This window comes from Gekko japonicus, unplaced genomic scaffold, assembly GCF_001447785.1.
Source record: "Gekko japonicus isolate JY-2015 unplaced genomic scaffold, Gekko_japonicus_V1.1 scaffold1031, whole genome shotgun sequence".
Taxonomy (NCBI): Eukaryota; Metazoa; Chordata; class Lepidosauria; order Squamata; family Gekkonidae; genus Gekko; species Gekko japonicus.
This window is the reverse complement of record NW_015177041.1, coordinates 417,582-443,088: the sequence shown is the minus strand read 5'-3', so window position 1 is coordinate 443,088 and position 25,507 is coordinate 417,582. Positions and strand designations below refer to the sequence as shown.

Below are 25,507 nucleotides of genomic sequence, written 5' to 3'. Positions count from 1 at the left end.
TGAGCAAACTTCAGAGGACAGCGGAAGACAGGAGGGCCTGGCGGGATCTAGTCCATGGGGTTGCGAAGAGTCGGACTCGACTGTGCGACTGAACAACAACAATAAAATTATGATACTGGCTGATCTGTTTTCAATACCCTTCCTAATAATCCCCAGCATAGCTTTGGCCTTTTTATTGCAGTTGCACACTGTCTCGACATTTTCACTGAGTTATCTACTACGATTCCAAGATCTCTCTCTTGGTCAGTCTCTGCCAGTTTGGACCCCATCAATGTGTATTTATAGTTAGGAGTTTTGGCTCCAATGTGCATCACTTTGCACTTGGCCACAATGAACCCCATTTGCCATGTTGACGCCCACTCACCCATCCTTGACAGATCCCTTTGGAGTGCCTCACAATCCTCCCTGGTTCTCACCACCCTGAACAACTTCGTGTCATCCGCAAATTTAGCCAGTTCTCTGCTTACTTCCAAGTCCAAATCATTAATAAACAAGTTAAAAAGCAGCGGACCAAGAACTGATCCCTGCGGTACCCCACTGCTTACCACCCTCCACTGAGAAAATTGCCTATTTATACTCACTCTGTTTCCTATTAATTAGCCAGTTTTTGATCCACAAAAGGACTTGTCCTTTTATCCCATGACTATTGAGCTTACTTAGGAACCTTTGATGAGGAACTTTATTTTGGGAACAAACATGACAGGGCAAAACTGTAATTTTTTTAAAAATAACTATATTCCTAGGAATTCTGAGCTCCAGATCGTCCATGACACCTGCCCAAGGCAGACAAACCTGCCTCTCCAGGGACTGTGCATTTTAAGGCAGCTAAGGAAGGGGTGGGAGTATTCAGGGGAGCTGTGCTCCAGAAGATAAGGGACTACAGCCTCCGGAACCCAGTTCCACTTCGCAGAAAGCTCCAGCATGAGAAACACCGAGCTGCACTCCACACTAGTAAGGTCGACAGGCCGGGAATATGGCTTTGTTCATTGAATAATACCTGAGCTGAGTTGGTTTTGCTTTTCTCGTTGCAGAGGTGTGGGCCTTGGTGTAGATAAAGGAACAAATCAAAGGGCCTTGAAGTGCGCTGGGCTAACGGATCCAGGACCCAGACAAGACCTTTATTAGTCTTCTTCAGCTGTTTTGGGTCCACTGGTTTATGTAAATGGTCGGTATTACTCAAGCCACTTAGGGGAGAAGAACAGGGTTAGGGTGGCTGGCCAGATAAAGGCCATCATTATGAACAGAGCCACCAACCTCAGGCAGCAAGAACACAGCCCCTGGGCCTGCTACCGCTCCAGAAGCCTTACCTGTGGACATGAAAAATGGAATGCGAAACTTCCCACTCAGCACCCTTGCCCGCAGGTTCTGCAGTGTGCTCCCATCGAAAGGCAGGGCCCCGCAGACCAGCACGTAGAGCACCACGCCAAGGCTCTGTGGGTCAAGAGAAGCCACATGCAACAGGGCCACTTGGGCGGGGGGGACAACAGCATGAAGTCAATATGGGTCCTTGCTGGGGGGAAAGACCCCTTTTACTTTCACATCCACCATTAACAATGAAAATGTTGGCCTCCCAACCAGCACATCCAATTACAAAAGTGAGTGTTGTCCCACAGCCGATACACCTCATTCTGTAAGCCTCATCGCTTCCAACAGAGACAAGAAAAGTCATTTGCACAGAAGAGCCGTTCAGTGCGCAACCTACCCAAATGTCCACTTTCGGTCCATCATACTCCTTTCCCTCAAAGAGCTCGGGGGCAGCATAAGGGGGACTTCCACACCAGGTCTTCAGCAGCTGACCTGGTGTGAAGATATTACTGAATCCAAAATCTGAAAGGGAAGAAGGAACACACTGATTTGATGGTGACCGATTCCCCTGCAAAGGCTTCAAATAACCTCCCGGCCTAACTGTGGCAGGGAAGGCTGGGCAACAGGTAGGGACCCAGAAGCACTAACTGCATGCCCTCGAAAGCGTGGCAGAACCCCAGGCCTGTCTGCCCAGCAGCTACAGCGGAAGCTGACACTCTCGTCTGTAACTTGCCGGAGACACCGGGTTTCCGGGAATCTGACTGGCCCTGCTTGCTCCCTTCTTAAAAAATGGCTGACCTGCTATTTTGATGTTCAGGTTTGCATCCAGAAGCAGATTCTCAGCCTTCAGGTCCCTGTGGACAATGTTCCGACAGTGGCAGAAGTGGACGGCTGCCACGATCTGCTTGAACTTCTTCCGCGCCTCTTTTTCAGCCATCCGCCCGTGGGCCACCAAATGATCTGAAAGACAAAAGGGGGATTGGGAACACGAGGCCGTTGCTGAAGAACTGTGAGCTCGTTCTGGTTCATTGTGGGACCTCTAAGACCTGCTCAGTCCATGACTGGCCCAATCCAGTCCTCCTTGGGAAACAGCATCAGGTGGTGGGCAGAGCCGCCGGCCGAAAGAGCAGCACCAGGATACAGAGCCTGGGAATCGGGACCACAGGGAGAGGGGCCCTCCTGGCTGATCCACCCATCCAAGAAACACGCCTGGTGGGCACATGACAGAGGGCCTTCTGGGGACAGCCCCACAATGAATGAATGAATGAAACGACCTTCCCAGGGTGGTGTGCCCGGCCTCCTCCCCTTAGATCTTCAGGAGGCAGCTGAAGATGGTTTTGTTTAGGGCTGCACTTGATTGATGTTTTTTATTTACTGGCAGCCCTAATGGCAGATTTTAATTGTGGCGTTTTATGTGACGTTTATAATTGTGTTATTTACAATGTAAGTTTCCTTCTGCAAGGTAGAAGGTGGCTGAGAAATGTTTTAAAGAAATGTGCATAAATAAAGCAAGACTTGGGGATGGGATGTTTGCTGGTACAGCAGCTACCAGCTTGGCCTTTCTTCCCAGCATGGAGGGATCTGCTTGAGCCACTGACTCTGATCGGTTGCACACCTGCACACCCCTTGCACGGCTTGAGGCAAGGAACAAATCTTCAGCACCTGCCAGCTCCAGTCACTAACCCCACCCAAAAGACCACTTTGGAAAGATGCAGAGACTCCACCTGGGGAGGGACGACAATGCCAGAGCTGTGGGGCACTGGCTGAAATGGCCTCAGTGCACACCAGAATGCCACCTTGCCCCAAGAGGTTCAGGAAGAGAGAAGGAAAGTTGCAGCACGAGCGGCTGTCCCCCGGACTCCCAACATCCATGCTGAGGGCAACTTGTGCTGGCTGGCTCAGGGTTCTGTAGTCAGTCCAAAGCATGAAAAAGGACGTTTTTGCACTGGTGGCTGAAGCTCAGCCTATACGGTAGCCTGAACATTGACCACCTCAAGGCACCTGTGAACACAGCACCAACCCTTGGCAGGGGCAGGAGGCCAATTAAAATGGATCACCCGTGGAGACTGGTGGATTCTACTGGATTCCAAAACGCTCTGAGGGATTTTATGATCCCAAATGACGGTTCTTTCAAGGCTGCACTGGGGGCCTAGAACATGAAGCTCCATAAAGTTATCAGTAGGGTTACTCCCTGTGTCCTCTTCCGCCCTTGAGGTGGAATCCCACACTTTGGTTTATTATGGCACTAGGTAACTTGAAGAGGGCCAGGAGGCATCTACAGTGGTGTTGGCAGAAAACCTGAGAGTAAATCCAACAGAGCACGTGAAACAGCACAGGAAGGCCCACGAGACAGCAATGACAGCCGCGCAGAAATCTTAGTTCTCCACCTCCTTCACAGCTGGCTCCGTTTTGGCACCCGCTGATTCCTGGGCCCAAGTCTTTAAATTCTCAGGAAATGGCGATTAGCTGTGACCTTTCGGAACGTCAAACAGCACAGGCAGTATTAGTGTCTATCACACCATTTAGCCTGTCTACTGACCAGTGTGGCAATATCAACAAGACCTTGGGATCTGTGAAGGCCACCGCATGTGCTCTTGATCCCTGCCTGTCCTGGGGACTGAAACCTTATAAAGGAGCCCTTATTCTATTTTACTAATTTATTCTATTTTACTAACTAATTTAAATTAATCTTAACATCTGATCTTCCAAGTTTTACGTGCTAATGTATTTTATGGTTCTGTAAAATTTTTAATGGCCAATGGCTAAATACAGCAAATTCTATTACTACTACTATTAGATGAGTCCTTGACCCCACCGTAAATCAGTCTCTGACTCAAAGTGGGTCTTTTGCCAAAAGAAGAAGTTATCCATCCATTACTTTTAAAAATTTCTGGGGAAGAATGATGTGGCCAATTACTCCCTGGCCCTTCGTAGGCAAGGTGACTGAGAGGAGGAGCTGTAGAAAGGCTCCAAGACTCCTGGATAACATCTCTGCTCCGGAGAGCCCTTCCCACCTAACTCCACAGCTGATCATGGGACAAAGACGATGTTGGTGGCTTTAGTTGAAGATCTCTGTTTGAATGTTGACAAGGGCTGTGCCTAATGTTGGATTTATCTGCAGCCTTTGATATGGCGGACAGTGTATCCTGCTATGAGGTTTGGAGACAACAAAAGTAGGTATCGAGGGATGTGCTTCGGGTGGGTTTAAGCCACTCCTTGCAGAGAGGATTCCGACCAGTTGTCACTGGTGTGGGATTCCACACAGCTCCACCTTATCTTTACATAAAGCCCTGAAGAGAAATCAGAGAAAGCCGTTTGGGGCCTGGGGAACCACCAACATGCTTTTTATCCCTCTGTCCGTATTGCCTGGTGCTGCTGTAGAAGTCCCGTGTCTGGCTGATGTGGCCAAATGGCTAATGGTGAAAAAGCGGAAACTAATCCCTGATAAGACAGGCGATGCTGGTCAGGAAGGCTCAAGTCTTAGTGGGTGGGGTGCACTCCACATTGGAGGGGGTCCAGCTGACCCTCAATGAGTCACTGAGGTTACGCCCAAACCAGAACTATTCCTAGCAATGCTCCCTCTAAGCTGTGGAATCTTGTGAGCAGAAATTCTACTCGGTGAGCTCCTGGCATTAAAGTTGTGAGTGAGCAATTTGGCTGCTGCATAAATCAATTTGCTCTGGAGCCCTCCTCCCTGAGCTGAAACAACAATGTGTGAGCCGGAGGCTAAGACACTGTGAGCCAGTTCACACTGACTCAGCTTAGAGGGAACACTGATTCCTAGGTAAAGTTAACTCAGCTGTGGAAAAAAATGCTTTCTCCCAGCTTTGTTTAGCCTGGAAGACGGCTCTCTAGTCTTGACACGGCTGATCTAGCCACATGGACCTATTATGCCTCAGCAGTCTTGAGGCCAAAATGTTCTGAGGCACTCTGTACGAGGCTGTCCTGGAATCCCCGGAAACCCCAGCCGATGCAGAACACCATCTCTCAATTACTATCCAGAGCACAGCACGTGCATTCCGCAGACACTACACTAGTTACCGGTTAATTTGTGGATTCAGTCCAAGGGACCGGCAACCCCACACGAAGGCCATCATGGCCTCGACCCTACCTATTTGCAGGACTGCCCTCCCCAAGGGGCACTGCTGAGGCAGCTTTGCTCATCTGAGCAACGCCTTTTGAAGGTGCCACCCTGCCAACGGGTGAGAGCGACAGCTGCCCGTCGCCACTTGTTCTCCGCTGCAGCTTCCGCCTGTTAGGATGGCTTGCCTGAGGGGGTCCAGAAACGGAAGTGTTCAGGAGGGCGTCTCCTTGGAGAGGACTCAGGCCACCTGCTGAGGCAGCCACAGACCACAAGGAAATCGGAGCCCGTAAACGGATAAAACACACGGATCTAGAAGCATCCCAGATGAACCTGGCCAGGGCTCCTGATTTACAGGCAGGAAACAAAGGCTGAGAGGCGGAGTTTGGTCCACCGCCCCCCGTAGCACCAAGAGTGCTTCAGGTGCTAGGAGGAGCTCTGCCCCACCATGAGCTCCATCACAGACCCAGCATTCACCTTTCCCAACACCAGACAGGATCATGAAGGTCTGGACAACGACCCTCGGAAGAGTGGCCTGGAAACAGAGCCCAGCTGCCGCCTGCTTCCCATTCAGCTATCAGAGCTTTTCTTTCCGCAAAGGAAAGACTCGCTATCTCGGCCCTGAGAGGCAAGGGCCCAGCTTGGGGCAGGGGGGTGACAGAAGCAAGAGGGAAGGTTGTCGTTGTTCCAGCTGGCTGCTAAGGGCTCCTGCGGGGAGGGGGCTCTGCAGCATTCCTCGGAGTCCTCTCCTCCCCACCCCAAGTTGCCACCTTAGGCTCCGGGCCTCACAGCACCCTAATGATTAACTGCTGTATCTGCGCTTTGTGAAATATTCTCTAGTGGGTTTATCTTTGCTCCAAGCCTTGTTCGGAAAGGTTTGTTCTCCTGAAGGTGCTGATCTCAGAAGCTATTTATTCTCAGGGTTCTCCACCACAAGATGGGCCTCTACCCTCTGCATTTTGACCTGGGCAGCAAAATTCCACATCTGAGCCTGAAGACATTTTTGCACCTTATGTGCTAAGAGGAAAGATGTCCGTGTGTGGACACAACTGTGCGGGCAGAGGGGGTCTGGGAGGGCTGCAGAGGAAAACAGAGCTCCTCTCTGCTTCAGACACTCTGGAAATCTGAACAGAAAGAGGCTAAATATTAACATGGATTTATCTCCTGAAATTTTTTTGTTAAACATTATTCCGGATGGCATAGATAAAAACGATATTTATTTGATAACCTATATAGTGACCTCAGCGAGAATGTTATTGGCAAGGCACTGGAAATCAGATAAAATTCATGTAATAGAAGAACTATGTCTAAAGCTGTTAAATATGGCAGAAATGGAAAAATTGACAATGCTGTTACACGGCAAAGATGAGCTAGAATTTTTAAACCGTTGGTCAAGAGTATATTTATATGTAAAAAACAAAACTACTAAAAAAGACTCCTGTGATGTAAAATGATATCTATATCTATTATATCTATATGGCTGTATACTGTGAAAATGATATAAATAAAACTTATTTAAAAAAAGAAAGAAAGAAAGAGGCAAAGCCTTGGAAAACTGACAGGATGTCCCTCATATCAATTTGCTTCTCACACACACACACACACACAGAGGCTTTCTATTAGTACACCCTCTGGATTCCAGCTGCCAGCTGGCGTGTCAGACTAGATTCCTGGGTCAACGGGATGTGGCCAGAGTCAGTCCAATGACTGGCAGGACCTCTCTAAACATCGGGCTCACTGAGTCAGTGCAGCATCAGCCAGAGCCTTGGCAGCCCTCTGCTTTGCAGAGTGAGATTCAGGACTCCATCCCACGTCAGGTGCACGCATTCACAACCAGACCGCGGGCCCCTGGCCTCGGAAACGCAGAGCCCTGAGCCGCGGGAGGGCATAAGCCAACCCCTCGCGGGAGGTGGCAGTTCCTTGCCTAGGTAAACGGGAGGACAGACCATGCCTGGCTGAGCCTACAAGACACTTTGAAGAGTTTGTGGCTGCAGAGAAGGAGTGGGAAGGAGAGGGGAGGCTGGGGAGTGTGGGTTGTGCCTGAACCCCACCCCTCTGGTCTGGAGAGGGTATTGGGCCTCTACTACAATTCCACCCCCCAACCCACACCACCCCAGCAACTTCCTGAACTGAAATTTAACAGGAAGGGGGGAAAGGGGAGAACAGAGACCACTGGAAGTGAGCCAGTTTGGTGTCGTGGTTAAGTGCGCAGACTCTAATCTGGGAGAACCGGGTTTGATTCCCCACTCCTCCACTTGCACCTGGCTGGATGACCTTGGGCAAGCCGTAGTTCTGACAAGCCAGGTGCAAGTGGAGGAGTGGGGAATCAAACCCGGTTCTCTCAGATTAGAGTCCGCGCACTTAACCACGACACCAAACTGGCTCTTGAGTTCAGTTTCTTATGTGTCTGACTTTGTATTTGATTCTGTTTTCCCTAAATAAAGCTATATTAAGTTAATCGATTTTTGCCATGAATAATTTCTAAATGCTCATGACAGCCAGTGAGACTTGACGTGCCTGGAACCCCATTTATTCATTATTCTTCCCCCTCAGGAGGGTGAACAGTGAAGCCCCCCTGCATTAAAGGAGAAGGGTATTCTCAGCTCCACTCTTGTTTGGGGTCGCACCTGGAATCTCCTCCCCTTTCTGGAGATGAACTGCTGGAAGACTGCTGGGTTCTCCTCTCACAACGAACTTGGCCGGGTTTTCCATCAAAGAAATGATCAGACCATTGAGGGGAAACTGCCTGTGTTGGAAGGGGAACCAGGGGAGGCAAGGGATCCCCCATCAGTCCTCTCAGAAGCTCAGCTTCGTAGTTCAACTCCACCATATGCCACCATCCACATTGAGAGCAGCGACTGTCCCTGTATTATGAGAACAATTCCATCTTACACACCTGCTCTTAATGCAGGAGGTAGGGTTGCAAAGTATCATCAGTTCCCCTCCTTCTGGAGGCCTATTAAAAGCCCCTGGAATGGTTTTGAGTTGTCTAAGCAAACGGCACTGTGATACCCGCTATCACCAGCGGCGGAGTGCTTTGGGAACCAGGCCTGCCGCTCATGGTGACGTTTGATCCAAGGGGCACATTACACTTTGCTGCAACATGGGAAACATGGTTCTCTCCAGGAAGGAAGGAAGGAAGGAAAGGAGGGGTCCACGCTTCCACGCAGTCAAGCCATGTAAGAGAGCCAGAGGGCTCTCAAGCAGCTAGCAAAGCAGCTCTTTCCCCAAGCAGCAGGCACAACAGCTCTGCGCCCACACCGATCCCTGATGCACTCCGACCAGCAGCAGATGGGGCAGCTCAGCATTCCAGGTAACGGCCGGGCCACCTGTGCTCCAGCCACAAGCCTGGGTCAGATAAAATGCTGAATAAATTAAACCTCTTCTCTCCTCCCCGCTGCTGCCAGCCCTTCCCCCCCCCTTTACAGTAGCTGCAGTGTCAACGAACAGCAGGGAGCTATGAATACAGCTGCACTGATGGAAGCCTCCTTAGAACTGATCACAGGACAGCCAGTGACTCCAACAATACGTCACGCATAGAGGGGCAGTGTGGGCACCAAGGGAGCTGTTTTGTTTTTCCAGAGCAGAAACAAGCCAGACACACAAGAGACATGAGACACCCCCCCACTCCCCCGCGGTGCTGACAGTGCTTTTCTAAAACGGGCTTCTGCACCCTTCGGCAAATCACTCTCTAAGTGGCTTCTGGCAGAAGATGTTGAGGTTCTTTCTTCATTCACCCACTAGACAAGGGTTTGGGTCTTGAACAGCGGAGGCTGAAAGCAGCAGGGGAAACTCTGGAGGAAGACACGGGAGACCCAAGATACAAAGTGGAACAACAGTGAGGCTTCCTGGCATCTGGCACTGGGGTCGGGCAGCTTGCTGTGAAATCCACCGCTCCAAACAAGCTGACTTCAATTCTGCTCCTTCCAAAAGCAAGAGGGTTTCTGTCCTCCCTGCAGGTAACTATTTTGGCAACTGGCAGACCAAGCTCACACGGCAGCTTGCTGGAGAGAACACACCTTAGCACGCGTGGCAAAGAGTCAGACGCTCTGTGTGCCACCCGACTGGTGAGAAGCAAGAGACATCTTCATTCTGCACAGCAAAGCCTCTGCGGAGGGGACTGGCCCCGGCACGCCACAGCTTGGTGGTTCACCTTCAGACCAAAAGCCAGAGCGCTCGAGAGGAGCAATGTAGCCCCCCTTGCAGAATGCCTCTCTCTAAAAGAGTCACTTTGCCAACAGAAGCGGCTTCCCACAAGTCCCTTCCATTGGGCTCCTTTAAAAGTGGACCTCCCACTTGAAGCTTGCAGCCTGAGCTGCCCAAAGGCCCACGCACCCTACAGGGTCTACTTTGCAGGATTGTTCTACAGGAGGCTGGGCTGTAAGCGCTCCCCCTTCACAGTGGAGGACTGCACTTGGTGGCGTTTGGGTCTCTTCCAAACTGACAGCTCCATGCCTGGAAGTGCTGGCCTGTTGATGAAATATCTACAGTAGTTTGGTCAACAATGGCAGTCCCTTTTCAAGACTGCAAAGCGACTTTTTCCCACTATGCAGTCGCCACTGAGAAGCACAATACTTCCAGGCAGCATGAAACCCTGGGGGGGAGGCGCCTGTCTGGATGTGCAGTCAAGTTCCGGCAGAAAAACTACAGCAGAAGGCCACAGAAAGGGCACTTGAGATTAGCAAGATACCTCTGAAGAGGAAGCTTCCAACTGCAGCCCGCCACTAGAAATCATATGATTGTATCAGCTGCCTAAAGAGGTGGTGAGCTCCCCCTCACTGGCAACCTTCAAGAAGAGGCTGGACGAATATTTGTCAGGGATGCTCTAGGCTGGTCCTGCATTGGGCAGGGGGTCGGACTAGATGGTCTCTGTATAGCCCCTTCCAACTCTAGGATTCTATCCCAAAAACTGACCTTTCCAACCTGAAATATACTGAACACAGGGATGTGAAGAGTCCGGCTGGATCTCACCAGTGAGCCGTCTACTTCAGCAGCCTGCCTCACCCTCTGGAGGGCCAACCACAGGGCACAGAGGCAGGGGTCTTCCCTGACATAGCCTCCTGGCACTGGGGTTCAGCGGCTCACAGGGACCATCTCCTGCAACCTGTCTGCTGAGAGTGCCCCCCCCTCTGGCTCTCCCCTGCAGCCGCTGCCGGGTACCCGGCTCCCTGCTTCCCACGAGAGCAGCCAGCTCAGCCCTGCTCTGCACTGCTCAGCTGCACCCCAAAACAAGGAGCACGCTTTCTCCAGGAAGCTGAAGTGGCCAGACCTGGTCGCTAGGGAAGGCAGCCCCGGCCTCTTCCAAGGTGGCAAGGTGGCTGGCGGGCTAGCGCTCGCGGGGGGTCCTTGCCGCCCAATACTTTGGCCAATGAGAAGTTTTCAGGGCTGAAGGGCATCTCCCAGTTGGAAGTGGAGAGGAAGGGCAGCTCCTTCAAGTTGACTGTAGCTGATCAAGTATATCACTGACTAAAAGAAAGCAATCAGTTTACTTACCAAATATTTCCCCTCCACTGGCATATTCTGTTACCAGATAAATCATCCGTTCCGTCTCCATAACCTGGACAAGGACAGAAAAAGGGCAGATAAGGAGACTGCCTGGAACCAAACGATGCTGCCTTAATTGGACTTTGGTGACTGAGCCCCTTTCGGCACATTAAAAGCACCCAGAGGCCACACTCAAGGGGACCAGACCAGCTGAGGACAGCCGCCTTTGAACAGAAGAAGAAGAGATTGGATTTATACCCCGTGGCCCTTCACTACCCAGAGGAGTCCCAGAGCGGCTTACAAACGCCTTTCCCTTCCCCTCCCCACAACAGACACCCTGTGAGGTTGGTGGGGCTGAGAGAGCTCTGACAAAAACTGCTCTTTTTTCAAGAACAGCTCTTGTCAGAACCACGGCTTGCCCAAGGTCATCCAGCCAGGTGCAAGTGGAGGAGTGGGGAATCAAACCCGGTTCTCACAGATTAGAGTCCACACACTTAACCACTACACCAAACAGGCAGACTTTCTGAAGTCCCCCCTTTGTCAAAGAAGACAGACATCCCCATCCGGCCTTCAAAAAGATGCCTGAAGGCACTTCCCAGCCAAGCCAGCCTCCCTCATGGATTGCCCATAGCTAAACCTGCAAATGGAACCACGCTCACACCAGCAAGAAAGAGGACCAGTCTGTGCAGGTACTGAGCAAGGCCTCCAATCCAGACGCCCAGGCTCAGCTCAAGGCTACGGGCTGGGTCAAAGGACTTCTACGCGTGGGACAAATGATGCCGTTCTGCAGAAAACAGCTGAAAAGCCACAAGACATCCACAGCCAGGGAAATGCAACTCCTTGGATAGACTACCACCCCTGAGCTTTAAAGGAGAACCGAGCCAGAAGTGAACAGCTGGCCTTCTGACAATCACGTTAGCAGCCCTCACTGGTAGCAACAGTCTCTGCACTGGGAACCAAGAAAGCAGCTGAAGATGGAGAGTGGGAAAGGGGCAAGGAAGGAGAGCATCGCGGGACTTGACGCAGCCCTGAGTGCCACAGGATCCAAAGCCAGGCAAGCAGACTTCTAAATGACACGGCCCATGACAGAGGGCACAGGACGGGGGATTTGCTCTCCCAAAGGCTCATCCCATAGGAGGAGCAGTGTTGCCGGGAGAGGCCGACCATGATCTATGCCATGCCAACTGCATGGGCCTTTCCCATGGAGCAGTGCCCCTGCTACACATTTCAGAAGGGCTGTGAGGGGGACCCAGAGCCAAGAACCTCCCCTGGGCTCCAGATGCACCCGAAGGGAACCACAGCGGAGGGTTGTGCAAGTGCATGCGCTCACCCCTTACAGATGTTTGCAGTCCAGGGGGATAGCCAGGAAATTTCGGTTGGTGGGGCATGGGGAAATCTGGAGGGGGGCGCGCCCCAGACACACCTGCTGCTCCTCTTGCAGCAGAACAAGCAGCAGCTCCAGCTCCGCTGCAACACCTGGTCCTTCTCCAGCCCTACAGTCCTTTCAATGGGAGAGACTCAGTTCTGGGCTGCTTTTTTGTGTCAGCCAAAGCGGGGGGGGGGGACCGCTGACTCTCGTTTGCATTCTGTAATTTTAATTTTTGCAGTTTTATTATATATTATTTTGCATTTTTAAAGGCCTGGAAAAAAGAAAATGAGACTGAAGCTTCCCTGACTGTGCCCAGGGACAGTTTGGAAACCCCACATGCAATATTATTATTTTTTTTGAAATTTTTGAATTCTTTTGTCAGAGGGGGCGGCACCGATCTGTGGGGGCACTGCCCACAAATGCCTCCGTGGCTACGGGCCCATTGCAGTCACTGAGCCTGAACATCAGCCAGGCCAGAGGCCCTGCCCAGTCAGCCTCTCTTCGGTTGCAGAGCACCTTTAGGCAGACACAGCTGGCGGAGGACAACCTTCAGCTCCTGAAATCTGACTAGAAACAGTCCTTCCAGTTTTGAAGAGGTTTCGCGAAGCTGCTGGTCAGCAAGGAAACACTCCAGGATCTAGACCGAAAGTGCCCTCAGAGAAGGAGGCTGGGGGTGGCAAAGGGCAGCCCTTACGGGCCCGGACCCGGATAGCCCCGGCAAGCCCAATCTAGTCAGATCTCAGAAGCTAAGCAGGGCCGACTCTGGCAAGTACTTGGATGGGGGACCGCCAAGGAATACCGGAGGTGGGGGCAGGCTTTATTCAGCCACCTCTCTGAATATCCTCCAGGCCCCCAGTAGGGGTCACCAGAGGCCACCATGACTTGCAGGTGCACACACACACACACACACACACACCTTACGCAGCCTGCACAGTGCAGTGCTTTCAGGAGTGAGCTCCATCTGGGGAGTCCTGGCTTCAAATCCCCACCCTGCTGTGAAGCTTCCTGGGTGACCTTGAGCCACTTCTCACAGCCTAAACTCATTCCGCTCGCCAAAGCTCTTCCTGTCGAAAGGTGCCGGGGAGGCCTGCATCGTACCTTATGAAGGCCACCCAGCTCAGAAGATGCCTGCCGCACGCCTTCCAGACCAGCCGGTAATCTCCAGTACTGGTTGCCACACTTGTCACCAAAACCTCTAGGCTGCTCACCACACCAGCCTTGGGGGCAGACACCAGCCCCACCCCCGCCGCACGACATTCCTACCTGATACAACCTGATGATGTGAGGGTGGCAGAGCAGCTTCATAATCTGAACTTCTCTGAAGATCTTCTTGAGGTTCTCTTCATCCAGCTGTGTCTTATCAATGATCTTTATGGCAACCTGAAAGCGACAAAAAGACAGACATCTAGAAAGTGGCCCAGTGGAACAGGCAAGCGTCATTGCTCCTTCCGTCAGAGGGGACCGTGTCTTCTCGCTAGTCATCCCCTGCCTTTCTTCCACAGCGTTTCACGAGGCCCATGCTCAGGTGAGCTCCCAACCAGGCCCTGACCAGACCCGTTTAGCAATGCAACATTTCCAGAAATTAAAACCATTGTTTTCTCCCAGACAAAAACAGCAATTGAGAAAAACTGAAATACAATGAAACACAGTTGACCACCTGAAATACAATGAAATACTTTCCTATCACATCTAAACTTATTTCCCTGTTCTAACATAAAATGCATCATTTACAAGTTAGCATATAAAACTGTACTTATTAGCATATTTATGGATTATAAAAGTATAAATGCCTCTGTTTTCGATAAGCAAAACTGCAAATAAGCCCAGTATTTGAGAGATGAAAATGGCTGCACTCTGCGCCACCTCAGCACATGAATCCTGGTTTTGCCATCTGAGAAGTCAGGGAAAAGAAGTTTTAATCACAAGACTTATTCTGAAATATGTTTTTTCAGTGTTCCCCAGAGTTTCCCAATCCTTCCCCAGAAAAAAACAAAGTCCTTACACTTTTTATACTGTATATTTTGAGTAAAGCTTTGTGTTTAAAAGCATTTAGCTCATTCCACAAGGAATTCAGGGATTTCACATGCAGGTTTGTCCCCCCCCCCCAGTTTTCCCCTAAGTGTCCCTATTTTCCCACTTCAAAAATAGAGGAAAAGGTGCTTGGGAAAAAAGGGAGAAAACTAGTTTTTTTCTGATCCCCACCCCCCAGACCTTCGTATCTCTAGCTGCATTGCACCCCATGTGATCCCATCCAGGTATCTGTGAAAGCCATATCCAGGGCTCCACCTAGCCTAGCACTATGTATTCACAACTGGCAGCTGTTTTGCCAGGCCCTTCCCAGACTAGCTATTTCTGTACCTTCTCGCGACCCTCCCCTGTGTCTGCTGATTACTGGATTCAAGGGGTACTTGACAATCTGCCCCCTCTCACATCAGCCAGCCTTACCGTTTCTGGTGCTAGCTATACGAGGAGAAACATCTGGCCTGTGTTGATACATAACTCCTTTCGCAACTAAATTTTATTTATTTATTCTGTTATAGCCTGCCTTTCTCACGGACACTGAAGGCAAATTACAAAATGCAGAAATCAATTCAGACAGCACAAGGTGATCAATAAGCAAAGAAACAAAAGCAGTCTAAGGCAGGACACACAGTAATGCAGCAAGTGGATTACAAAGCTGCTAAAATCAAGTAATGTACACAATCAGTGTCACAGCAGACTCCAATCCTATTCCCTTATGAAGACAATCCCCTTAGCTGCGGCATTATTTCCCCGTTCTAATGCCTTTACTAAAAACGTCCTGCTTCTGTTTGGTTCGTTCTGCAAAAGGAAAGAAATGCAGGAGCCTTCCTGGCCTCCTCCGGCAGGCCATTCCATAAGGTGGAAACACAACAGAGGAGGATTAGATAAGGGCAGCTGATGATCTCTCCCTTTTGCAGCGGGGCTCTTTTGGAAGGGTTTGCTCTGATGAGTGAAGCTGTCAATATCCTTCAGGACCTCAGCCTTCCCAAATGTTCTCAAACGTTACCTAGGCCTGGTCAAGATTCAGTTTCTACTTGTTCACCTGTAGCCATTTAACCACAGCAGTAAGGCACGGGTTCAGAACCTCTACAGCATCAACAGGTGGACTGGATAAAGAAACACAGCGCTGGGTGTCTTAAACATTTCGATGACAACCTACTCCAAAACCACAAACGATTCTCCCTGAGAAAACAGAGGAAAAAAGCTGGTTACCTGTTACTGCTGCTCTTCAAGTGGTCATCTGTGTAGTCACACATTTAGATACTTGAGCCTGTGTAGAGTCATGATTGGAACTTTCTAGAACTAAGCAAAAAGGTTTCTTCTTTTTTGCACAGGCTCCAACCACTCCCAGGCAACATGCATGCCTAAAATAGGCAGAACTGTTCCTTTCTGCTCAGTTCTTCCCTGATACATGCTGGAGCAGAAAAAAATAAAGATACACCTGTTGCAGGGAAGGTGGACAGGTGGTGTGACAGCAAAGATGACATTTGAGCATCAGTTACAGGGAAGCAACCTGTTTTTTCTCCTTCATGGGCTCTGCAACACCCCTTTCGGGAGAGTACCATGCTAACCTACCTGGTGATGGGATAAAAAAATTAAGGACAGTTCTCCCGAACAAAGCACCTTGTTGGGCTCCAGTGTCTAAAGCACGAAAGTTGAAGCCCGTGACCATGCGGCAATTCGTAAAACGTTCAAGTATCCATAGCTAATGCAGTGGATGGGGCCACAGCCCTCGCAGAGTGGACCTTAATAGTAGACTGTAACAGGAGACATCAAATTCATAAAAAGGGAAATTATCCACTTGCTAAAATTCTAGGGGAGAACAAAGGTGATGGCTCTTTCAAAACGAGACTGTTCTGTTGACAAAGAATGACAAGACAATAACAAACACCTGAAGTACATACAGCTCTTTCAGCCTCAGATGAAGGGTTGGGCAAAGAGTAAATCCTGAGAAAGGTGAAGAGAGGAAACGATTTCGGTGGAAGACTGATAACCAGGGTGTAACACAACTTCATCCCTAAGGAACAGAGAGGGTCTGCTCTGAGGCACATAACTCATGCTCCCTCCTGACTGTAGGAACAGGAGGTAAGAATGCAACCTTGAAAGAAAGGATATGCAGTTCACACACTGCTAACAGTTCAAATGGGTTTTCATTAAACAAGTCAAAACCATCTGTGAATCCCACAAGGGAAACAAAAATGTGAGGGTGGAAAACACAGCATGCCCTTGAAAAACTGTTCTGATAAGGGGTGTGGGAAAGCCAAGCATTTGTCTGCTGCTGGGTGCCTGGACAAAACAGCTGCAAGACGAAGTCTCAAAGATGAGAGCCTCGAGACCTTGAGAGCACAAATGCACTTCAAGACCAAAGTCAATGAGCAAAAGACATGACCCAGCTCTTAGAGGATGGGAAATCAGTGCAACAGCACCACTCGGCATTTTAAGACTTTCTAGTGGAACATGTCCTGGCACTCCATAAGAGGTCCTCTTAATGAAGTGTTTCCCAACCTATGGGTCCTGACCCCCAAACGGGCAGCAAAACCTGTGAAAGAGAGTTCCAAGCTTTTGCTATCTTATTAATTTGTGCATGCTCTGTATTTTAAAAGTGATTCGTCATACTGAGCAAATCTGGACTTGTAGGTTACCATACCGGAAAGGTTTGGAGCCATCTAATGAACGGGAGAGACCCAAGGATGAATCCTCAAGCATTCCAGGTGTCTGGATGAAGGATCCTCCTCTTATTGGTGAGGTGAAAGACTCCACCTGAGACACGGGAGAGCTGCTGCTAGTCTGAGTAGGCAATACTTACTGACCTTGATGGACCACAGTTTCATGTGGGATGTGGCAGAGAAAGGCAAAATACCCCTTTAGCAAGGCACAGCAGTTTCAAAAACTAGGGCTCTCTCAGCCAGAACAGGATGAGCAAGATGGAGTTCATATTGCGCTGCATTATTTCTGTGAGAATGTGCATCACAAGGAGGATCAGAGGAAACGTATACAAGAGCTGTTCGTTGCAGTCAATAAGAAAAATGTCAGGCCAGCACCTCCTCTTTCACAAAACAAGTATACTTTGCATTCTGGATTAAGCAAACAGACAGATTAGCGGCATTCGTCAAACAAAGTGGATGCAGAAACCTCACCCAGAGTGGTCTTCTGGTCATCCCCGAGGGAGTCTGCCAACATAACATCTTTGCTGGAAGATGAACAGCCACAAGAAAAAATGTGTGGAGTTCATCTGCTCCAAAGAGAACAGGCCAGTTCGCACAGTTCGTCTTTTTGGAGGGCCACGGTGTCTGCAAAACTTTCCTCCAGCACCAGATTTCAAATGACCAACTTTCTTCTTGTCACATCATCCATGCTGGTGATAAAGCTGGTGATACACAAGGACAGTGCAGCAGAGAAGCATGATTTCCTCCCAACAGCATACAAAGCACCCTGTTCCTTGCGTACAGGTGCAGAACGAATTCTTTGTGCTGCCGGAGGTTAAGATGCTTCCACAACTAGAGATTTTGGGGCAGGGTGAGAAAAGGAAGGAAGGAGCCCTTGTTCTCCCGAATCCACCCTTGGAGTGCATCTGTGTGAGGCTGGTGCTACAGAAGACGGTTTGTCCCACGACACCATTGTTACAGCAAAGCAGGGAGCACTGGAAACACAATCAGGGCATTAGATTCTGAATCCATCCTCTGAAAGACAGTCGGCTTCAAGAGCAGAAAACCGCTTCACCTCCAGCCTCGAAGCTGCCATCCAGATTAACTGGTCTGAATGACGATTTTCCGATGGGGAAGCACTTTCATGTGCAGAGATTTCCTCGGATGAAGAGGAATTAGAGGCTTTTTGGCTCTCCTGATTTGGATGAGGAATCCTCTTTTAGTGCCAGACAGGACAGAGAGTGAACCAATGAATTAGGTATGATGGGGTAGGAACTGTTGCCAGAACAGCAGGAACCAAAGACAACTGTGTGCACACAAAAAACAGGCTTAGACAGGGACTCCCCTGCAATTGCAGTTCCGTCAGCTGAAGGCAAAGATTGCTGTTGTTCTGCAGGACACAATGGGATAGATTAAATAGGAGGTGCCAAGTCGGATTACTGGGGCATGTTGGGGGGCCCAGACACCACAGCCACTGGTCCCAATGGTGGGTTTCGGGACCGGAAAGAACTCTGGTCTGGATAATGCTGAGCGGGTGAATGATGTACAGAGGACCCCAAAGATTATCCTGTTCAAGGTAGTGTCAAGGAGCAGATCCGCAGACAGTGCTGGGAATAATACAGAGAGCGGCCTCTGTGTGGGGAGTGAGACTGGCACCAAGGCAACAATCACCACCACTATTATTACCATCATCGCCTGGCGCCTAGTTCACTACTGTCCGCCTGTGCCTGCCGACTAGATATGAAAAGACCAACGAGCTGAATACTTAAACAATCTATAGAATGTATACCGCCATCTATATGATAGTAAAAACACTACTGCTAGCATTTTAATGTCAAGATAATATGGTTTTAATGAATGGTTTTAGTTTTATGATATTTGAATGTTATTACGTTTTACTTGTGTAAGCCACCCTGAGCCTCCTGAAGAAATAAATAAATCCTTGAGACTCTGCTGAAGTCCTCATTGTTTGGACTCTACAGGTGAGTGGAACCAGTCCCAGTCCCAGTGCCAACAGACCTTTCCATGGCCCCATGGGATCAAGAGGGGGAACAACACAGAGAAGAATGCAGCTTTGCAAAAGCACAGCCTAAGTTTTGCAGTTCCAGGATTTGCACGTTGTACAGGATGCTCTTGAGAGATTACATGCAGATCCTGGAACACACAACAACAGTTCGGAGTCTTCCAGATGGAACAGCCAAATAAACTGTGGCTGCAGGACCAAAGTTGGGATCAGCAAGATTCAAACCTGATTTCAAAGCCATGGAGGCAGCTGTCTTCTGTTCCTCTGCCCCAGGCACAGAAGGATTCCCCTGAAACGGTGTCTTATTGGATTAGTGACTTTTTTTTTTTTTAGTAAGAGAACCTTTGCAGAAGGTAAAAGATGTCAAGGCCAGTGAATGGGCATACTGAAACACCTAAGATGAAGGCTTCAGGGGATGAGAGACCATGGCAGAGGGTTCAGCGGGCCCCAACGAGAGAGATTTTGAAAGAAGGCACACAATTTGATTTTGTGCCTCTCACAAAAGCAAAACAAGTACAAGCTAGGGAGAAAATTCCCCCCTTCCCACAGTTCTTTGTTGTTGTTCAGTCGCACAGTTGAGTCCAATTCTTCGCGACCCCATGGACCAGATCACGCCAGGTCTTTCTGTCTTCCGCCGTCCTCTGAAGTTTGCTCAATTTCATGTTCATTGCATCTATGACACTGTCCAACCATCTCATCCTTTGCCGTCCCCGTCTTCTTTGACCTTCAATTTTTCCCAGCATCAGGATCTTTCTCTCCAGTGAGTGCTCCCTTCTCATTGGGTGGCCAAACTATTTGAGCTTCAGTTTCATTATCTGGCCCTTCCAGGGAACAGTCAGGGTTGATTTCTTTTAGGATTGACTGATTTGATGTTCTTACAGTCCAAGGGACTCTCAAGAGTCTTCTCCAGCACCATAGTTCAAAAGAATCTATTCTTCAGCGCTCAGCCTTCCTTATAGTCCAGCTCTCGCAGCCATACAGGACTACTGGGAATACCATTGCTTTGACCATGCGGACTTTTGTTGGCAGGGGGATGTCTCTACTTTTTATCATGCTGTTTAGGTCTGCCATCGCTTTCCTCCCAAGGAGCAGGCGTCTTTTAATTTCATGGCTGCTGTCACAGTCTGCGGTGATCTGGGCTCCCAGGAACGTGAAGTCTGTTCAGTTCAGACATCTTCTAAAGGATGTATGATAGGCCAAAAACTGTACAAGCTAAAAGTCAAATCCAGCAGAGTCGCCGAAGTTCTAGCTGAGCTCTGACACAAGAAAAACCTGAAAATCTTTCGCATAGAGAAGGTATTCTCCTAAGGGGAGGTCCTTCTTGATAAGACTATAAGAACATAAGAGAAGCCAATGCTGGATCAGGCCAATGGCCCATCCAGTCCAACACTCTGTCACACGGAGGCCCACTAGCATGTCAAGTCAAAGAAGAAGCGAGCAGGAAGCACGCTCCCTCCATGCCATGCAGGTTGGCACGCTGAATAGCAGCTTTTCAGCTTAGCCCTGGAAGGTTCTGATCAGGACTCTGCACAGGCTCCATTTCCTAGTTGTGTGGCTCATTGAATCCATGAAAAACAGATCAGTTTTACATCAAAACAAGCCCTGTTACTAGCGTCTCATTCCAACTTGAATTAATGTGGATTCTCCACTAGTGATACATGTTTAATTGCAAACACCATAGTCACCTAGAACCCCTACAGTGGCATCTTCACCTGTAAAAGTGCTGGATCTTGGTACAAGGAAAGATGGATAATGCTAACACTACCCTGATGGCCCATTTCTCTAGTCTCCTGTAGCCCTTGATTTCCCATACTTAGGGTGCATACGATTTCCAGAAATTTTGACCCAGCAGGAAGAAAAAACTCCCTTTTTTCCGAGGGAAAAAAGAGGTATTTAGGAAGGGGGGGAAACTGAAATACATACAATATTTACTTTCCTGAAAGTGTGGTATATGTCTATAACAAGTCCCCCCCCCCAGTGTTTCCCCAAATTCCCCAATTGTTCCATTGGAAAACCTAAAAAAGTCCCGAGACTTTTTCATGCTGTACATTTTGAAAATTCTTGCTTTAAGCAGCATTTTGATCATTCTAAAACTGAAAGTATCTCAGAGGAGTCGTCCCCCCAAAAAAATTCCCCCTTTCCCCCCAGGCCTTCACTTCTCTAATCACACTACAAGGAAACAAAATTCTTCCCTTTCCAGGGCATTCTCTCTCCAAGCTCTAATGTGCACCACCTGAAGACTCGGGCAACAAAAACACACTCACCAACAGCAAAGTTACCTCAAACACTCAACAGAAATCACCAGCATGCAGCATAACTCCAACAAGAGTGTCCAGAGGCTCCTTGGCAGCTGGGATGGAAGGTTTGTTTTTGCTAGTGAAACATTTATGACCAAAGGGTAATCCACAGCAATCCCATCTGATTATCTACAAGAGGAGGGTCTTGTTGAGATTCCCCACTCCCAATGTCCACACACGCACCCACAAGCGAGCACGCACCCTTGCTAGACGTTCTGAGTGTCTTGAGCACAGACAACAGCCTGGCCTGTGCACAGGGCCCTTCCCAGAACAGAACTCCACCGTGCTCATTTGAAAAGCAAAACTGACACCAACTGGACCCTCTGCCTGCCCCACCGCAGAATGGGCTCCATGAAGGACGCATCAGGCATGACCAAGGGATGGTGTCTTCCCAGGGAAATCCATAATCCCCCAGCCAGGCCATTCAGGGCTGCTTTGTCGAGCATTTCTCACAGGGTACAGCACGTGTCCCCTGCTACACTGACAAGTGGCCTGGCCAAGGCATGTTGTCTGGTGTTTGAAGCCACCTGCTTACATGCCTGTTTACCCATCGCCATGGAGATGTTCAATTCCATGTGAAACCCAAGTCGGTGTTGCTTCCCCAGAACAAATGCCGGAGCAAAGCCTTTCATTCACAGACCACGGGTCAAGCACAGCAGCTTTCCATTTTGCTGTTCAGTCAGTGACAAGTCGTACCCTCCAGATCCTCACTACACCTCCACCCTGCCTGAAACCTGGAGCCCCACCTCACTGCTGTATCTCTCCTTCCCTTCCCCCCCCCTCCACTCCCATTCACTGCACTGCCCTTTTCAGGTGGAGCAACCGTTCCCTTCCTTCCATCCACAAACCACTGTGTGCTGTGCGAACACAGCAGGGAACGGTGCAGGGAAGTGGGGGCACAGGCCGCCCATCGCCCAGGCAACACTGGAGCTAGGCACCTGAGAGCTACCTGAACAGAGCTGCCTCCGTTCAGCGGCGGCGGCATCAGCGAGCCTCCCGGCTGAGCGGCTACTTCCAGAAGTCACCTGAAGAACCTGCTCCGCACGTCGAGGTTTCCCAGAGCTCAATTGTGGAAATTAAATAAGTGACTCTGAATGCGTCACACATATTGAATGGTTTATTCTGGGTTCCTGTCCCACTCGCGAGAGCCGCCCCACATACCCTCCAAGCTTCTGGGATTCTGTCGGGCATCACCCATGGGTATGAAGGTGCAGGGAAGTGGGGGCACAGGCCGCCCATCGCCCAGGCAACACTGGAGCTAGGCACCTGAGAGCTACCTGAACAGAGCTGCCTCCGTTCAGCAGCGGCGGCATCAGCGAGCCTCCCGGCTGAGCGGCTACTCCCAGAAGTCACCTGAAGAACCTGCTCCGCACTTCGAGGTTTCCCAGAGCTCAATTGTGTAAATTAAATAAGTAACTCTGAATGCGTCACGCATATTGAATGGTTTATCCTGGGTTCCTGTCCCACTCGCGAGAGCTGCCCCACATACCCTCCAAGCTTCTGGGATTCTGTCGGGCATCACCCACGGGTATGAAAACAAGACCAAGAGATAAAGGGATTGACACATAAGGGATTTAAATATAAATATCGAGCATTTGCAGATGATGTAATGTTTATTGTGGAAAACCCGACAGAAGAATTACCGTTACTATTCCAAAAAATAAAAGACTTTGGAGAATTGGCTAGATTTTACGTGAATAAAAACAAAACGAAGCTTATTTGTAAAAATATGACAAAACAAAAACAAGTGGAACTGCAAGACCTGGTACAATGTGAAGTAGTAAAAAAGACGAAATATTTAGGCATTGAGTTAACGGCAAGAAATATAGACTTATATAAGAATAATTATGAAAAACTATGGACCAAGTTAACTCAAGACTTTAAGAAATGGGATAAAATGAACTTGTCATTGATGGGAAGAATATCAGTTATAAAAATGAATGTCCTACCACGTTTGATGTTCCTGTTTCAAACAATACCAATACTCAGTAAGACGGATTTGCTACTTAAGTGGCAACAAGAATTATCAAAGTTTGTTTGGGCAGGCACGAAACCGAGAATTAAGATGAAAATACTCTGTGACGCTAATGAAAGAGGAGGATTGCAGCTACCAAATCTTAGACTATATTATGAAGCGGTCTGTCTAACCTGGATGGAACAGGCTAGACGTTCTGAGTGTCTTGAGCACAGACAACAGCCTGGCCTGTGCACAGGGCCCTTCCCAGAACAGAACTCCACCGTGCTCATTTGAAAAGCAAAACTGACACCAACTGGACCCTCTGCCTGCCCCACCGCAGAATGGGCTCCATGAAGGACGCATCAGGCATGACCAAGGGATGGTGTCTTCCCAGGGAAATCCATAATCCCCCAGCCAGGCCATTCAGGGCTGCTTTGTCGAGCATTTCTCACAGGGTACAGCACGTGTCCCCTGCTACACTGACAAGTGGCCTGGCCAAGGCATGTTGTCTGGTGTTTGAAGCCACCTGCTTACATGCCTGTTTACCCATCGCCATGGAGATGTTCAATTCCATGTGAAACCCAAGTCGGTGTTGCTTCCCCAGAACAAATGCCGGAGCAAAGCCTTTCATTCACAGACCACGGGTCAAGCACAGCAGCTTTCCATTTTGCTGTTCAGTCAGTGACAAGTCGTACCCTCCAGATCCTCACTACACCTCCACCCTGCCTGAAACCTGGAGCCCCACCTCACTGCTGTATCTCTCCTTCCCTTCCCCCCCCCTCCACTCCCATTCACTGCACTGCCCTTTTCAGGTGGAGCAACCGTTCCCTTCCTTCCATCCACAAACCACTGTGTGCTGTGCGAACACAGCAGGGAACGGTGCAGGGAAGTGGGGGCACAGGCCGCCCATCGCCCAGGCAACACTGGAGCTAGGCACCTGAGAGCTACCTGAACAGAGCTGCCTCCGTTCAGCGGCGGCGGCATCAGCGAGCCTCCCGGCTGAGCGGCTACTTCCAGAAGTCACCTGAAGAACCTGCTCCGCACGTCGAGGTTTCCCAGAGCTCAATTGTGGAAATTAAATAAGTGACTCTGAATGCGTCACACATATTGAATGGTTTATTCTGGGTTCCTGTCCCACTCGCGAGAGCCGCCCCACATACCCTCCAAGCTTCTGGGATTCTGTCGGGCATCACCCATGGGTATGAAAAACCAGTCTGGCGCAGTGGTTAAGGTGCACGGACGCTACTCTGGGAGAGCTGGGTTTGATTCCCCACTCCTCCACTTGCACCTGGCCGGATGACCTTGGGCAAGCTGTAGCTCTGATAAGAGCCGTTCTTGAAAAAGAGCAGTTTCTGTCAAGAGCTCTCTCAGCCCCACCTCCCTCACAGGGTGTCTGTTGTGGGGAGGGGAAGGGGAAGGAGGTTGTAAGCCGCTCTGAGACTCCCTTGGGTAGTGAAGGGCCATGGGGTATAAATCCAATCTCTTCTTCTTCTTCTTCTTCACCTTGGAAGGCGTCACCCACTCAGTCTGACACAGACCGCGGTTCGGGGTGATCAAAGAAGCGGTGGAGAAGACTGTTTCCACTCCACACACTCCAACAAGGCTGCTTCTCGTTCACACACAGGATGATGGCCAGAGCTCTGCTTGGCCCAAGGAAGCACAAAGTGGACCATGGCTCAGCGCCAAGCTAATCCATGATGGGATTCCTTCAGAAGGGAAGCCTGAAAGCAAAAGTCTGTGGAAAACAAGCCACTGTGAGATGCCAAGAGAGAACGGTGCCAGTTCCCAGCAGACAGACAGCCACCTGTTAGCAGAAGAGCTTCAAGATCCAAGCTGCCTTTTCCCGGCATCTGCCCGAAGTTCAACCTGGTCACCTGAGGACCACATTATGTGAGGAGCAAGGTTAGCGGAAGGACAAAACACTCTGCTGGGGAGGAGCTGTGGGTGTCTGTTCCTGAGATAAACGTTTCGTGCCTGCTGGGAAGCTCCAGCCGAAGGAGGGCTGGTTCCGCTGAGCGTTCGCATCCTCTGAGGCCTCCGTGCCTTTCCCCTCTGCAGACTGGGGGTGGGGACAGAGAAACAGCCCAGCAGGGAGACCACTTCAGCCAGGTGCTTGTGTGGCTCTGGAGTGGCAGAACAAACTTTCGAGTCCAGTGGCACCTCAAAGGCCAACAAAATTCTCCAGCGCACAGGCTTTTGTGAATCATTATCTGACCAAGTGCCAAAGTGAGCTCTGACTCACACAAGCTTATGCCCTGGGTAGTTTTGTGGGCCTTTAAGGGGTCCCTGGAGTCGCATTCTATCCTACGCTGCCAGCAGAAGAC

At 49.8% G+C, this 25,507-nt stretch overlaps 1 protein-coding gene across 1 annotated transcript in view; it reads right to left on the bottom strand.

Moving 5' to 3' along the window:
* The window catches only part of SIK3 (SIK family kinase 3), a 43,995-nt gene extending 30,376 nt beyond the window's left edge, over positions 1-13,619 (bottom strand). The window contains exons 1-5 of the mRNA XM_015428056.1: positions 13,503-13,619; positions 10,880-10,943; positions 2,104-2,265; positions 1,703-1,827; positions 1,308-1,431 (exon numbers count right to left, since the gene is read on the bottom strand). Coding sequence (XP_015283542.1) covers positions 1,308-1,431; positions 1,703-1,827; positions 2,104-2,265; positions 10,880-10,943; positions 13,503-13,544 — 517 coding nt within the window. The 5' untranslated portion in view covers positions 13,545-13,619. The remainder of the gene's footprint in view (positions 1-1,307; positions 1,432-1,702; positions 1,828-2,103; positions 2,266-10,879; positions 10,944-13,502) is intronic.
* Between the last annotated feature and the right edge of the window lie 11,888 nt (positions 13,620-25,507).